At 40.2% G+C, this 14,477-nt stretch overlaps 1 protein-coding gene across 10 annotated transcripts in view; it reads left to right on the top strand.

Moving 5' to 3' along the window:
• The first annotated feature begins 993 nt into the window (after positions 1-993).
• EDA (ectodysplasin A) overlaps positions 994-14,477 on the top strand; it is a 370,278-nt gene continuing 356,794 nt past the window's right edge. For 8 of the 10 annotated variants that reach the window (XR_009050280.1, XM_057718349.1, XM_057718348.1 and 5 more), the window contains exon 1: positions 994-1,521. Coding sequence is in view for 9 of the 10 variants with exons in the window: in XM_057718349.1 (XP_057574332.1) it covers positions 1,126-1,521 (396 nt within the window). In the remaining variant the exon portion in view is untranslated. Of the gene's footprint in view, positions 1,522-1,704; positions 2,042-14,477 lie in introns of those variants that run through there. The other 2 variants (XM_057718355.1, XM_057718354.1) reach the window with 2 other exon arrangements.

Raw genomic sequence — 14,477 nt, 5'->3', positions numbered from 1 at the left:
CTGTGGACCGCCCTTGTAAAAATCCACCTTATTCTGGTCCTCATTTTCCCCATTTGCTCATTGAAGGCACTTGTTCTCCACTCCAGCTGCGGTGGAAGAAAAAAACTACACTGGCTGTGGATTCTCTCTTACAGCACTTTCTACATTGTAAAGGGTTCAATGCGTTGAATTAATTAATATACCAACAAATCCCAGGGGACTGTTTTATTCTGCGTGATGCAGCATCACTTCGGTTCCACCTGGCACAGTTGGGCTCCTTCCTCACTTAGACTGAGGCCCCAGACTCACTCCAGGAGTGGGACTGCCTCAGCCCCACCCCATTCTCACTCCCTTTGGCTCTCAGGCTCCTGGGTCTCCTTTTCTTTTGGCGCGCCATTGGATTGAAAACACAGCAGGCATGGTTTCATTCCAAACCCAGAACTGTTTTAATTAGTTTAACGTCTGTTAAACGCTTTGAAGATTGAAAGCAACAGATAAGTACTGGATGATGTTATTAACAACTGCAGTTAATTGCAAACATTTCTATTAATACTAGTTTCCGCCTCCTTTTCTTTGCTCTACTTTTCTTCCAAGGTTCCCCAATTCTCAGCGCCCCTCTTCCCTCCTCTTCCCCCGCCCCCCGTACTGGCGCTCAAGGGTTAAATCGGGGCGGAGTCCATGGATGGACGACAGCCGCAGTCACCAACTGGAACGGGGCGAGCGAGAGGAGCTGGGTGGGGCCGTGGGGCAGAGGCGAACCCGCACGCCCCCAGACCCCGCCCAGCAGCTGGAGGCCCAGGGTGGAACGGCAGGGGGCGGGGCGCCGAGGCTTGGCGGGACCGGTGGTTGGGCGTCCCGGCAGCCGCTTGAGGCACGGGGCGGGGTTGGCCGGGGCCTCCTCCCTCATTTCCTCGGCGGACCGAGCCGCCCGTCTCTCGCGCCCCTCCTCCTCCCTTTCCCACCCCTCGGAGTGGAGCTGCACTTGCGGCTGCTCCCTGCTCCGTCCCGCCCAGCCTCCGCCGCGCAGGAACGGGTCCCTGCAGCCCCCTGCCGATGGCAGGACAGTAGCCGCCTGTCAGGGGTCGCGAAGAGCTGAGGCAGACGCGGCGGCTCCTGGGCCTCAGAGAGTGGGTGTCTCCGGAGGCCATGGGCTACCCGGAGGTGGAGCTCAGGGAACCCCTGCCCGCGGCAGCCCCGCGGGAGCGCGGGAGCCAAGGCTGCGGCTGTCGCGGGGCCCCTGCCAGGGCTGGCGAAGGGAACAGCTGCCGGCTCTTTCTGGGTTTCTTTGGCCTCTCGCTGGCCCTCCACCTGCTGACGTTGTGCTGCTACCTAGAGCTGCGCTCCGAGTTGCGGCGGGAACGGGGAGCCGGGTCCCGCCTCGGCGGCCCCGGTATCCCCGGCACCTCGGGCACCCTGAGCAGCCCTGGTGGCCTCGACCCCGACGGTCCCATCACCCGCCACTTCGGGCAGCCGTCCCCGAGGCAGCAGCCGCTGGAACCGGGAGAAACTACGCTCCCCCCAGACGCCCAGGACGGGCACCAGGTGAGTCACCCCGGAGGGGTAGGGCCCCCTCCCCATGTGCGCAGGGCGGGGTCCCGGGGAGGACTCTGCCACCTGGAGCGGAGTTCGACGGCGGGATCGGGGAGGGGGCGGGCGAGCCGGGGAGAGGTCGCCTCGGGGCAGGTTGTCCTTGGTCCCTGGCCCAGCTCACCCTGACTCTCTCAGGACCCCCAGACTTGGGAACTCTGGCCGGTGCCCTCCGCCCCCGGCTCCGGCTGCCTCGGGAAAAGTTGGTGCGCTCCCGGCCCGGCCGCGGCGCGAAGGTGCGGGCGCTGCCCCCCTGGCGGACTAACGGCAGCAGCCTGGCCCTTCTGCTCCCGGTGAGATTCTCCGCCCGCGGTGCTTGTTTTTTCGTGTCCAGAGCTGATGCCAGCACTCGCAGGCTCTCGTTTGGAGTTGGAGCTGTAAACAGCTGTAATAACTGCTCCACGCCCGTTGAAACAACTTTGAACCGTGTTTTCGGCGCGGGGTCCTGGTGAGCTGACCAGATCGTGGGCTTGTTCACACTTACCTGCAATTTGAGACGGATTGTCCTCGGTGTTCTAGTGAGGATCAGCGCCCTTGAGGAATTCTGGTAGAAATTGCCTGTCTTGCTAGACAACTTCTGAAACAGCAATTTAAAACATCTTTGGAAATAAAACTCACCCTTTGCATGCCGGTTCTGACTCTTTTTTGGGGAGTGGGGTGGGGAGGTTTGGTGTGAGATGTCTTCACTCCTGCTTGCTTGAGAGCAGGAATCTACTGATGGAATAATGACTCAAGGGTAGTTTCCCAAGAGCAGTTTTTTTGTTTGTTTGTTTTTGTTTTTACAATCTTTATGGTGTTTGTGCCCTGGTTAGCAAACTATTAGCTTTGGTGTTTGTTTTCTACTTTTTCTAGCTCTTTATTTAAGGAAATTTAATGCACTTAAACTAAGTATTCTCTAGTTTGCCATATTTTGTCTCATGTAAAACTCAAGAGAAGCAGCCAGGGATCTTTTTGAGGTGGTTAAAGAATAACAGTCAAATTGTTCCTCTTGGGGTTTTAAGAAGGCAAGTTGTGCAAATAAGTTCCTTGAGGTGAGCGACCCAGGCTTTTTATATTTACTACCACATCCAGAGTCATTGTCGTACTCTGTAAACATTATTTGTGCTACTTTGACCACCCATCCAAAGCTGGTGTCGCATTCATGATAATGCTGTAATATTAGGACTAACACAGTTTCTACATTTTGCATTGTAAAGTTGTCCTGAGCCTGTGTTTTGCTAGCACACTTCAACTTATATAACAGCTTATCAAAGAAGAGAATCCATAGACATGCTTCTCATATTTGCAACTTTAAACACTGTAGCTAAATGATAATTAACTAGGATTCTGGTTCCCTTTATCTATCCACCCCCCCCCCCCCCGGACTATGCCCAGTGGAAATACTTAGCAGCTGAACATTGGTATTTTGTGAAAAGATGAAGGAATTGGACTTCCTTAGTCAAATGGTGGCCAAGGCTTTTTGGCATTCAGAATGGATAGACCCATGTTTGTAGGCTAAGGATTCGCAGAACAGCTGTATTCTGGGGCTTCTGTGATGGTATGGGATTCTCATAGTGTCTATAATGGCATTTAGTTGCCTTTGTGTGGCGCTTCACATAGTTCTGTCTAGGTTTAAATACAGCACCCTATCGTCTGTCCTTTATTTTTTCTGTTTTAATCTTTTTAAGGAGTAGAAGCAAGTATACTGGCTCTTTACATTTGTTGACATCAATTGGAGTCAGAGTTTTTTAGAGTTATGAGGGGCCATGAGTCCATTTGATCATTCCTCTTGGAGAATACATACTTCCTATGGGGGAAATGACTTGTCCAGGGTCATACAACTCTGCTCAAAATTAGAATGGAAGTTGGTCTCTTTACTCCCAGTTCAGTGCCCATTCCCCTATAATATAGTACTTCCTGGAGCCTTTTGTCAGGTAGCCGGGTAGAGCTATGGAATTTTTACAAAGTAGAGGGCTCCAATCTGCGTCATTTTCTTCTACTCTACCTACATTTTGGCCAGACTAAGTTTAACCATGTATTCCTTACTCTTTTTGAACTTCACTTTCAGGAGAATTAGAGTATGCTTTGAAGGAATTTTGGCCCTGATTCAGCTTAAGTTTTTCTTGAGGATGTCAGTTTTAGTATACCAGGAAAAAAAAAAAAAAAGGAGAAATGTTGATTGGCTATTAAATTGATACTTCTACATCTTGGGTAAAATTTCCAGTGCCCTAGTGCACCCTCTACTGGTTTTGCAAGGACATTTAATTGCAGTATTGCTGACAGTCAAGATTCTAAGTTGTGCTGACAGAATCTGATTCATAAATAAGGAAGTAAACAGCCTTGTGGGATTTGGCCACGTAGGTCATATTTTTATATTTTAGTTTTCAACACAAACAGTTGCTGTTACAGCAACTCTTAGATGGAGAGGAAGAAAGATAAAAATATACACCCTTCAATGGGCAGAACATTCAGGTTTCTCACCAGTTTATCTGCAAGGAGTGAAGGCAAACTGATGAGAATAAATTGCAGGAAGATGTCCTGAGACCAGGTGGACAGAATACTCAGAGGCACTTCATTGTATATAAGGTCATGCAAACCTATCCATGCTTATGAGAATGAGGGGCTCGGTTATGACTCAAGAAAGGGATCTAGAAGTCACAGAAGATGTATCTGTGTCATCCCTCAATTTAAAAACTTTAAGAAAGCAGAATACAGGAGGAAATTAGGGCAGTCAGGATACATAGCAGAGAGATCAGCAAAGTTCTCCTAGGGATTTATTAGAAAAGCTTCCCCAGTGGGGACACAGTTGCTCATGGCAAAAACATGAAAGGGTCACTTTGGACCTTCTGGAATCATACCCGTCTTCTTCAGCTGGAGTAGCTGAGTTATCTGTAGGTTTATCTGGTTACTCATTGGAGGTGATCTCAGGAGCTACATACGTCTTTGTCCATCTCTGAGTTAGTCAATACACAATATTATTGTTAGAGTGAAAAAAATAAAAAATCACTGTTTATCGATCTGTGAAGAAGTTGGCCCACTTGTGATTGTGGTCCTTGAAGCCAAGAATATGGTGGGCATTATCAGGAAGCTCTTTGAAACTCTTATCTTTTCTATGTAAAAGACCAACAGCGGATTTGCATTCACAATCATATAGGTAATTCTGGTGGCTCCTCATCAAGAAAAACTTAACAGCTGATACAAATCCCCAGAAACCAAATTAAATTGATCAAAAGGTTAGAGGGACTTTAGTTGTTTTTTCAGTCTGGAGAGAGGGGTTGAGAGAGGGATATGATCAAAGTCTACTAAATCATGAGAGAGATGAGTAAGGTTAATATACTGGTGTAATTTATCAATCTAGTTCAATAAATAGAAAGCCAACTATGAGCCAGCCACTACATTAGGTATGATATCTTTTAATGGTTGAAAGATTATTTTGTGGGGGAGGCAAATAAAGGTAGTATCTTATTCAGATGATTTCCCCAAGAGATACTCTAACTGAAACTCTAAGGTTTTAAGTGTTTAGAAAAATGTTTGTGTAGATTTATAAGGGTTTATTGGGAACTGTTAGCAATATTTGCAATATGTCCCTAATTATTTGAGGTGATGTCATAGAAGTCAACCTTCACTTTGCACAAAACATCTCTTGGTTTAACGAGATAGGACATTAGTGTATCTAGATTTGATGTTAATTATTAAGGCCCATTGATCAAGAAAATGACTAGGAATCACTAAATCTAAGATTTTTTTAGGGGAGTGGGGTCAAGATAAAATCATTTTCTATAGGTTTAAATCTAGACTTTTCAGTGTGACATTCAAGGCTTTTGATCACCTGGCTCCATTAAACCTATCCCATTTTCTCTCTTACTATCTCTACTCTTGCAACCCACTTACCATATCCAGTCTTGGAATCCTTCTCCAGTTGCTATTGCTGTTATTGTGTTTAAAATAAAACTTGTGTCTTTATATTAGAGCTCCTCGGAAATGTGCCTTCTTTTTTGTCTTTTTCCACAACACCTGGCACAGTGCTGGTTATAGTTAGGGTACTTAAATACTTGTTGACTTGAATATGATTTGGGGCCTTTGGAGATGTTCATGTAAAACAACGACATTTGTAACAGGCCTGTTTTCCTCAGGTCTTGCTAAGCCTGTGAATTGTCAACTATGCTTAGGTGAGTAAATAGTTCCACTGGCAATGTTTCACTTGTTTCTAGAAGCATTAGATAGTGAAATGGAGAAGAGCCCTAACTACATTACCTCTATGATGGTGCAAAAAGTTTTTTGTAATGTATCATCTGATGTTTTATTTGCATTTAGGTCTCATCTCTTTTTCTCTTTTAGATCTCGTGAAAAATAACTTGTAATTTATCTGTGATTACCTTATAGAGAAGATTTCTTTATACTAGAGAACATCTGAAGACATTTAATTCCCAAGAATATTACCAGGGGAAACTACTTGCCTTGCCTGCAGGGTGGCCCTCATAGTGGACCATTTTTATCTGACTAGTCTATAAATACCCATCACTTAGCTCTTCATTGCTTTTCTTTTCCTCCCACTTTGCTATTGAAGTATAACATACATACAGAAAAGGTCACAGATCATAATTGTACAACTCGATGAATTACTATAAAGTGAACACACTAATGTTACCAGAACTCAGGTCAAGAAGTAGAAGTAGCATCTCAAAACCCCCACCTTATCACTATACCATTCTCCTCCAAAGTGAATGACTGTCCTCATGTCTAACATCATAAATTAGTTTTGCCCATTTTGAACGTGATATAAATGAAATCAAAAAGTATGTATTTTGGAGGAGCTTTTGTTTTTGTTTGATGTTATGTTTTTGATATCCATGATGTTGCATGCAGCTATAGTTTTTTATTTGTATTTTTGTATATTATTCCCTTGTTTGAATATACCACAGTTTATTCATTTATTCTACTGATAATGAATATTTGGATTATTTATTTTTGGGGGTTATTGTAAATAACAGTACTATGAAAATTATTATACTTGTCTTTTGGTTATATGTACTTGAATTTCTGTTGGGTATACACCTAGGATTGGAATTTCTGGGTCATAGGGAATGCATATTTTCAAATATATTGATAATGACAGCTTCTCTCAGTGATTGTACCAATTTACATTCCCACTGGCAATGTATGAGAATTCTAGTTGTTCCACATCCTTGCTAATACTTGTTATTATCACTCTTTAAATTATAGCCATTCTGGTGGGTGGGTTTGTAGAAATACCACATGGTGATTTTAACTAGCATTTCTCAGAAGACTAATGAAGTTGTACTCCTTTTCATATGTTTATTATCTATTTGGTTATCTTCTTTTGTAAAGTGCCTATATAAGTCTTTTGCACATTTTTATTGGGTTGTTTGTTCTTTTCTTATAGATTTGTAGGAATTTTTTATGTACTCTGGCTATGAACCACTTTTGTATTTTTTTGTTGCAAACCCTTCCCAAATCTCTTTATAGTATCCATTGATGAACAGAAGTTTTTAATTTTAATGTGTCTAGTTTTTCAGTATTTTCTTTTATGGCTAGTGGTTTTTTTTTTTGTTTCATTTAAGAAATATTTTCATGTAGATATTCTCCCATATTATCATCTAGAAGCTTTATGTTTTTGCCATTCACATTTAGATCTATAATCTACCTGAAATTGATTTTTTTGTGTATGGTGAGATATAGGGGCCAAGTTTTGTCTTTTCCACATAGATATTCAACTGACCCAGTGCCGTTTATTATAGGGAATGTCTTTTCCTCTAGATTTCTCTATTGTTTCACCTTTGTCATAAATCAAGAGCCTCCATATGTGTGAGATTGTTTCTGAACTGTTTGTTCTGTTCTATTAGTCTATTTGTCATTGCACCAATACCATAGTGTTAATTTCTGGACTTTATAATAAGCTCTTGATATCCTTCTACCTGTTCCTCTTATTTAAAAGTATCTTGGATGTTCTTGGCCCTTTGTCTTTCTGTATATGTTTTACAATCAGCTAGTCACATCTGAACCCCTCCTCTCCCCAAAAAAGTAACTCTTAAGAGAATAACATCAGCGAGATGGTAGATTAGGAAGTCCTGGACCCTCCTTTCACCCACAAACACACCAATTCAGCAACAATTCATGGGCAAGTTCCCTTTGTGAGGAATCCAGGAACTAATTGGAAGGCTTCTGTAACCAGGGCAAACATGAAACCAGACACACTGAAGCCAGTAGGGAGATTTGAGACAGCCTCTCACCAGAGTCCCTGCCACCACCACAGCACCACATGATAAAGAAGAGAGTCCCTAGCTTCCAGCTTCTCCTAAGGAGGGAAGGGGTTGATTCACACATCTAGCACCCCAAGTTTTCTGGGGAATGGATGGTGTCTTGCCAGTCTTAGAACTCTGATGGGTCTGCCTACGGGAGAACAGAGACACCATAGATCTGGCTTGGGCTGGTAGACACCATAGATCTTTCCCCCTGCTGAGCACAGAATAAGAAGACAAAAAATTCTAGCTCTCAACATTCCCCTGGGGAAGGAAAGAGTTTATCTGTGCATCTAGTGCTCCAGCTTCTCCAGGGCTGCCCAGAGAATGGGCATCTGACTTGCCAGTCTAGGAGCTTTAAGGGATCCAGCACATTCTAGCCTCCTGGGGGAGAACAGAGACTGGTTGGGACTGGTAGGTACCATATTTCCTCCCCCCTGCTCAGTACAGAGTGAATGAAACATTCCAGCTTTTGGCTTATTCCTGGAGATGGAAGAGTAGATCTGTGCATTCAGTGCCAAAATTTCTTTGGGACTGCCCAAAGAACTGGTGTCTGTTTTGCCAGGCTTGGAGCTCTGTTGGATCCAGCACAGTCCAGTCATGTGGAAGAGAATGGAGATGGTATTTTGGACTGGTGAATGCCATAGCTCCTCCCCCTCAGCACAGAGTGAGTAGAAAGAAACCAAAGCTGCTTGCTTCTCCCTGGGGAGGGGAAGAGTTGTTAGAGGCCCTCAAAATCTCTGAGTAGGCTAATTGGTGGAGATCTTTTCCTGTGCAAGGCCAGTCAGTCCATGAAGATTGGGAGAGGTGCTTGCTTTGTGTAATATGCAGACACCAACATAGAGAGTAAAGGAAGATGAAGAATCAGCAAACAAGTTCCAAATAAAGGAACACATTAAATCTCCAGAAACAGACCCTAATGAAACAGTTATAAGATTTACCTGACAGAAAATTCAAAATAACTGTTATAAAGATGCTCACCAAGATGAAGAGAACAATGTATGAACAAAGTGAGAATTTCAACAAAGAGAAAGTATTTAGAAACTGCCAAACAGAAATCATGGAGCTAAAGAACACAATAATCCAACTGAAAAACTCATGAGAGGGATACAACAGCAGACTAGATTAAGCAAGAGAAAGTATCAGTGAACTAAGACAGGTCATTGGAAATAATTCAGTCAGAGGAACAAAAAGAAAAAAGTGAAAAAGAGTGAAAAAGCTTAAGGGGCTTATGGGACACCATCAAGCAGACCAATAGAGGCAGTAGGGGAATCTCAAAAGGAGAAGAGAGGGAAAACTAGAAAGCTTATTCAAAAAAATTAAGAGCTGAAAACAATCCAAATCTTGGGAAGGAAATGGACAACCCGATTCAAGAAGCCTAAGGGACACTTAAAGAAGCCCAAATAAACCCAGCGAAATCCACACTGACATATTATAATTAAATTGTCAAAAGTTAAAGACAAAGAGAAAATCTTGAAAATAACAAGAGAAAAGGAAATTTTCATATACAAGGGAACCCCCAAAAGACTATCAGGAAATTTTTCAGTAGAAACCTTGCAGTCCAGAAGGGAGTGGGGTGATGTATGAAAGTGCTGATAGCAAAAAAAAAAAAAAAAAAAAAAAAAATCCTGCCAACCAAGAATAATATACCTGTCAAAGCTCTCCTTCAAAAGTAAGGACAGATAAAGACATTCCTAGACAAATAAAAGCTGAGGAAGTTCATCACCACTAGACTTGCCTTACATGAAATGCTAAAGGGAGTATATCAACTTGAGATGAAAGGATATTAAATAGCTACATGATAGCATAAGAAAGTATGAAACTTGTTGGTAAAGATAAACATATAGACACAGAATGCTATATTACTGTAATGGTAGTGGATAAGTCACTTTTATTTCTAGCATAAAAGTTAAATGACAAATATTAAAAGTAACTAAAAATACATTAAAAGACAATATAAATAGATGTAAAATGTGACAAAAATGTGTATGGGGAAGAAGCTAGAGTGTAGAGTTTTTATATGCAATTTAACTTAAGTTCTTATCAGATTAAAATAGACTGTTGTAAGATATTTTATGTAAGTCCCAAGGTAACCACAAAAAATAACTATAGAAGTTACAAAAAAGAAAAAGGAGTCAAAACTTATCAATACAAAAAAAAAAAAAAAAAAAAACAAGAAAACACAAAGGAAGACAGCAAGAGAGGAAGTACAATCAAAAGAATCTCAAGACTAACAAGAAACAACAAAATGGCGATAGTAAATACTTCCCTATCAATAATTACCTTAAATGCAAATAGATGAAACTCTCTCAATCAAAGACATAAAATGCTAATAAGATAAAAGCAAGGCCCAACTATATGCTTTCTATGAGAAACTCACTTTAGATTTAAGGACACAGATAGGCTGAAAGTGAAAGAATGGAAAAAGATAGTCTATGCAAATGGTAACCAAAAGAGAGCAAGGGTGGGCTTCCTAGGTTGCACAGTGGTTAAGAATCTGCCTGCCAATGCAGGGGACACGGGTTCGAGCCCTGCTCCAGGAAGATCCCACATGCCATGGAGCAACTAAGCCCGTGCACCACAACTATTGAGCCTGCGCTTTAGAGCCCATGAGCCACAACTGTTGAGTCCATGTGCTGCAACTACTGAAGCCCATGTGCCTAGAGCCCGTGCTCTGCAACAAGAGAAGCCACAGCAATGAGGAGCCCGTGCACCACAATGAAGAGTAGCCCCCACTCACCGCAACTAAACGAAAGCCTGCTCACAGCAAAAAAGACCCAACACAGCCAATGAAATAAATTAATTAATTAATTTAAAAAAAAGAGAGCAGGGGTGGCTATACTTATATCAGACAAAATAGACTTTAAGTAAAAAATTCAGACAAAACAAAGAAAGACATTATATAATCATAAAAGGGTCACTCCAACAGGAAGATACAAAAATTATAAATACATATGCACCAACAGAGAACATAATTATATAAAAAAAAGTTGACATAATCAAAGGGGGAAATAGGCAGCAATACAATTATATGGGAGACTTAAATACCCCACTTTCAGTTATAGACCATCTACACAAAAGAACAATAAGGAAACGGAGTACTTCAACAACAGTATAGAACAAATGGCCCTAACAAAAGTATACAGAACATTCCATCCAACAGCAGCACAATGCGCATTTTTTGCAAGCACACATATCTTTCTTCAGGAAAGATAGCATGGTCTTCACAAATTTAGCAAGATTAAAATCATACCAGGTATCTTTTCTGAACACAGTGGAATGAAAGTGGAAATCAATAGTCAAAGGAAAACTGGAAAATTCACAATTATGTGGAAATTAAACCCTACACTCTTTAACAATCATTGGATCAAAGAAGAAATCAAAAAGGAAATTAGAAAATGCCTTGAGACAAAAAAACAAAAACCAAAATATAGCATACCAAAACTTATGGGATGTAGCAAAAGCAGTATTAAGAGGGAAGTTAATAGCAATAAATGCCTACGTTTAAAAAGAATGATCTCAAGTAAACAACCTAACTTTGTACTTCAAGGAGCTAGGAAAAGAACAATGTCCAAAGTTAGAAGAAGGAAGGAAATGACAAAGATTAGAACAGAAGTAAACAAAATAGTAGAAAAATCAACAAAACTAAAAGTTGGATTTTTGAAAAGGTGAACAAAACTGATAAACCCTTAGCTAGATTAAATACAAAAAAAAGGATACTCAAAATCAGTAATGAAACAAGAGACATTAAGACTGATGACAAAGTTATAAGATCATAAGAGACTACTATGAACAATTATACATCAACAAATTTCTAGAAACATACAACCTACCAAGACTAAATCAGGAAGAATTAGAAAGTCTGAACACACCTATAACTAGTATGGAGGTTGAATCAGTAATCAAAAACCTCCCAACAAAGAAAAACACAGGACCAGATAGTTCACTGGTGAATTCTACCAAACATGTAAAGAAGAAATAATACCAACATTTCTCAAACTCCGCCAAAAAAATTGAAGAGGAGGAACATTTCCAAACTCATTTTATGAGATCTTCATTACCTTGATACCAAAGTAAGACAAACACACCAAAAGGAAAGCAAACTACCAATATCCAGGCCAATATCTCTGATGAATATAGCTGTAGAAATCCTCAACAAAATACTAAGCAAACTGAATCCAACAGCACATTAATAGGATCATATACTATGACCAAATGGGATTTATTCCTGGGATGTAAGGGTGGTTCAACATATAAAAGTCAATTAATGTGATAAACTACATTAACTGAATAGATGCAGAAAAAGCATTTGACAAAATTCAACACTTTTTCATGATAAAAACTCTCAACAAACTAGAAATAAAAGGAAAGTACCTTAACATAATAAAGGCTATAGATGAAAAGCCCAGAAATAACATCATACTCAATGGTGAAAAACTGAAAGCTTTTTTTTCTAAGATCAGGAACAAGGCAAAGATGCCACTCTCATCCATTCTGTTAACCATACTACTGGAAGCTGTGGCTTGAGCAATTAAGCAAGAAAAAGTAAAAGGCATCCAGATCAGAAAAGAAGTTAAGCTGTCCCTGTTTGCAGATGACATGGACTGATAAATTTAGTAAAGTTGCAGGATACAAATTCAATGTGCAAAAATCAGTTGCATTTCTATATACTAACAATGAACTATCTGAAAAGGAATTAGGAAAACAATGTCATTTACAATAGCACCAAGAAGAATATCCTACTTAGGAATAAACTTAACTGAGGAAGCAAAAGACATATATTGAAAACTACAAAACACTGATGAAAGAAATGAAAGAAGGTACAAAAAAATGGAAAGACAGTCCATGTTCATGGATTGGAAGAATTAATATAGTTCAAATGTCCATACTACCCAAAGCAATGTACATATTCAGTGAAATCCCTATCAAAGTTCCATTGGCATTTTTCAAAGAAGTAGAACAAACAATTCTAAAATGTGTATGGAGCCACAAAAGACCCCAAATATCTGAAGAAATCTTTAGAGAGAAGAACAAACTGGAGGCATCCCACTCCTGATATCAAACTGTATTACAAAGCTATGATAATCAAAACAGTATGGTGTTGGCATAGACAGCCATATAGACCAACTGAACAGAACAGGGAGCCTAGAAATAAATTCATACATATACAGTCAACTGATCTTTTAAAAGGGTGCCAAGAATACACAGCAGGGAATAGATAGTCTCTTCAACAAATAGTGTTGGAAAAACTGGATGTTCACAAGCAAAAGAATGAAATTGGAAATTTATTGACAAAAATCAACTCAAACTGAATTAAAAACTTAAACATAAGACCTGAAGATGTAAAAATCCTAGGAGAAAACATCGGGGAAAACTTCATAACATTGATCTTGGCAAGGATTTCATGGGTGTAACACCAAAAGCACAGGTGACAAAAGTGTAAATAAACAAGTGGGACTACCTCAAGCTACAAAGCTTATGTACAACAAAGGAAACAACCCACAGAGGGAAAAGGCAAGCTATAGAATGGGAGAAAGTATTTACAAACCATATATCTGATAAGGGGTTAATCTCCAAAATATATAAGAAACTCCTACGATTCAATCACAAAAGTTGATATCAAGTATCAATAACAATAGAAAGATGGGATAAAAAAAGAATAGATTATTTCTCCAAAGAAGACATATAAATGTTCAACACGTTTATGAAAAAGTGCTCAGCATCACTCATCAGGAAAATGCACATCAAAACCACAATGAGATACCTCACATCTGTCAGCATGACCATTATAAAACAAAAACAAAAACAAAAGACATTGTGTTGGTAAACATATGGAAAAAATGTAGCACTTGTATACTGTTGGTGGCATATAAAGTGGTGCAGCCACTGTGGGAAACAGTATGGAGGTTCCTCAAAAAATTAAAAACAGAACTACCATGAAATTCAAAAATCTTAATTCTGGATGCTTATTCAAAAGCACTGAAGTCAGGATCTCAAAATAATATTTGTACTTCCATGTTCATTGCAGCATTATTCACAATAACTAAGATGTGGAAACAGCAGAAATATTCATTGATACATAAATGGATATAGAAAATATACATACAACAGAATACTATTCAGCATTAAAAAAGAAGGAAATTCTGCCACATGTGACAACGTGGATGAACCTTGAGGACATTATGCTAAGTGAAATAAGCCAGAAACAGAAAGGCAAATACTGCATGATTCCACTAATATGAGGTATCTAAAATAGTCAAGTTTGTAGAATCAAAGAGTGAAATGTCGGTTTCCTAGAGCCAGGGGTGAGGAGAGAAAATGTGGAGTTACTAATCAACAAGTGTTAAATTTCACTTAAGCAATATAAATTCTAGGGATCTGCTATAGAACATATATATAGTTAACAATAATGTACTGTACACTTAAAATTTGTTAAGAGGATAGGTCACATGTTAAGTGTTCTAACCGCAATAAAATAAAATTAAGGGTTACAGATCAAGTGGTTTGCAAGGCAGAAATAGAGACATAGATGTAGAGAAAAAACATATGGACACCAAGAGGGGAAAGTGGGGGGGGGGTTGGGGTGGATGAAGTGGGAGATTGGGATTGCCATATATACATTACTAATAAGAAAAAAAATATCAAATTGTACACTTTAAGTATATGCAGTTT

The sequence above is a fragment of the Hippopotamus amphibius genome, chromosome X (genome assembly GCF_030028045.1).
Source record: "Hippopotamus amphibius kiboko isolate mHipAmp2 chromosome X, mHipAmp2.hap2, whole genome shotgun sequence".
Taxonomy (NCBI): domain Eukaryota; kingdom Metazoa; phylum Chordata; class Mammalia; order Artiodactyla; family Hippopotamidae; genus Hippopotamus; species Hippopotamus amphibius.
The sequence above is the reverse complement of the archived record's forward strand: the minus strand, read 5'-3'. Positions and strand labels throughout refer to the sequence as shown.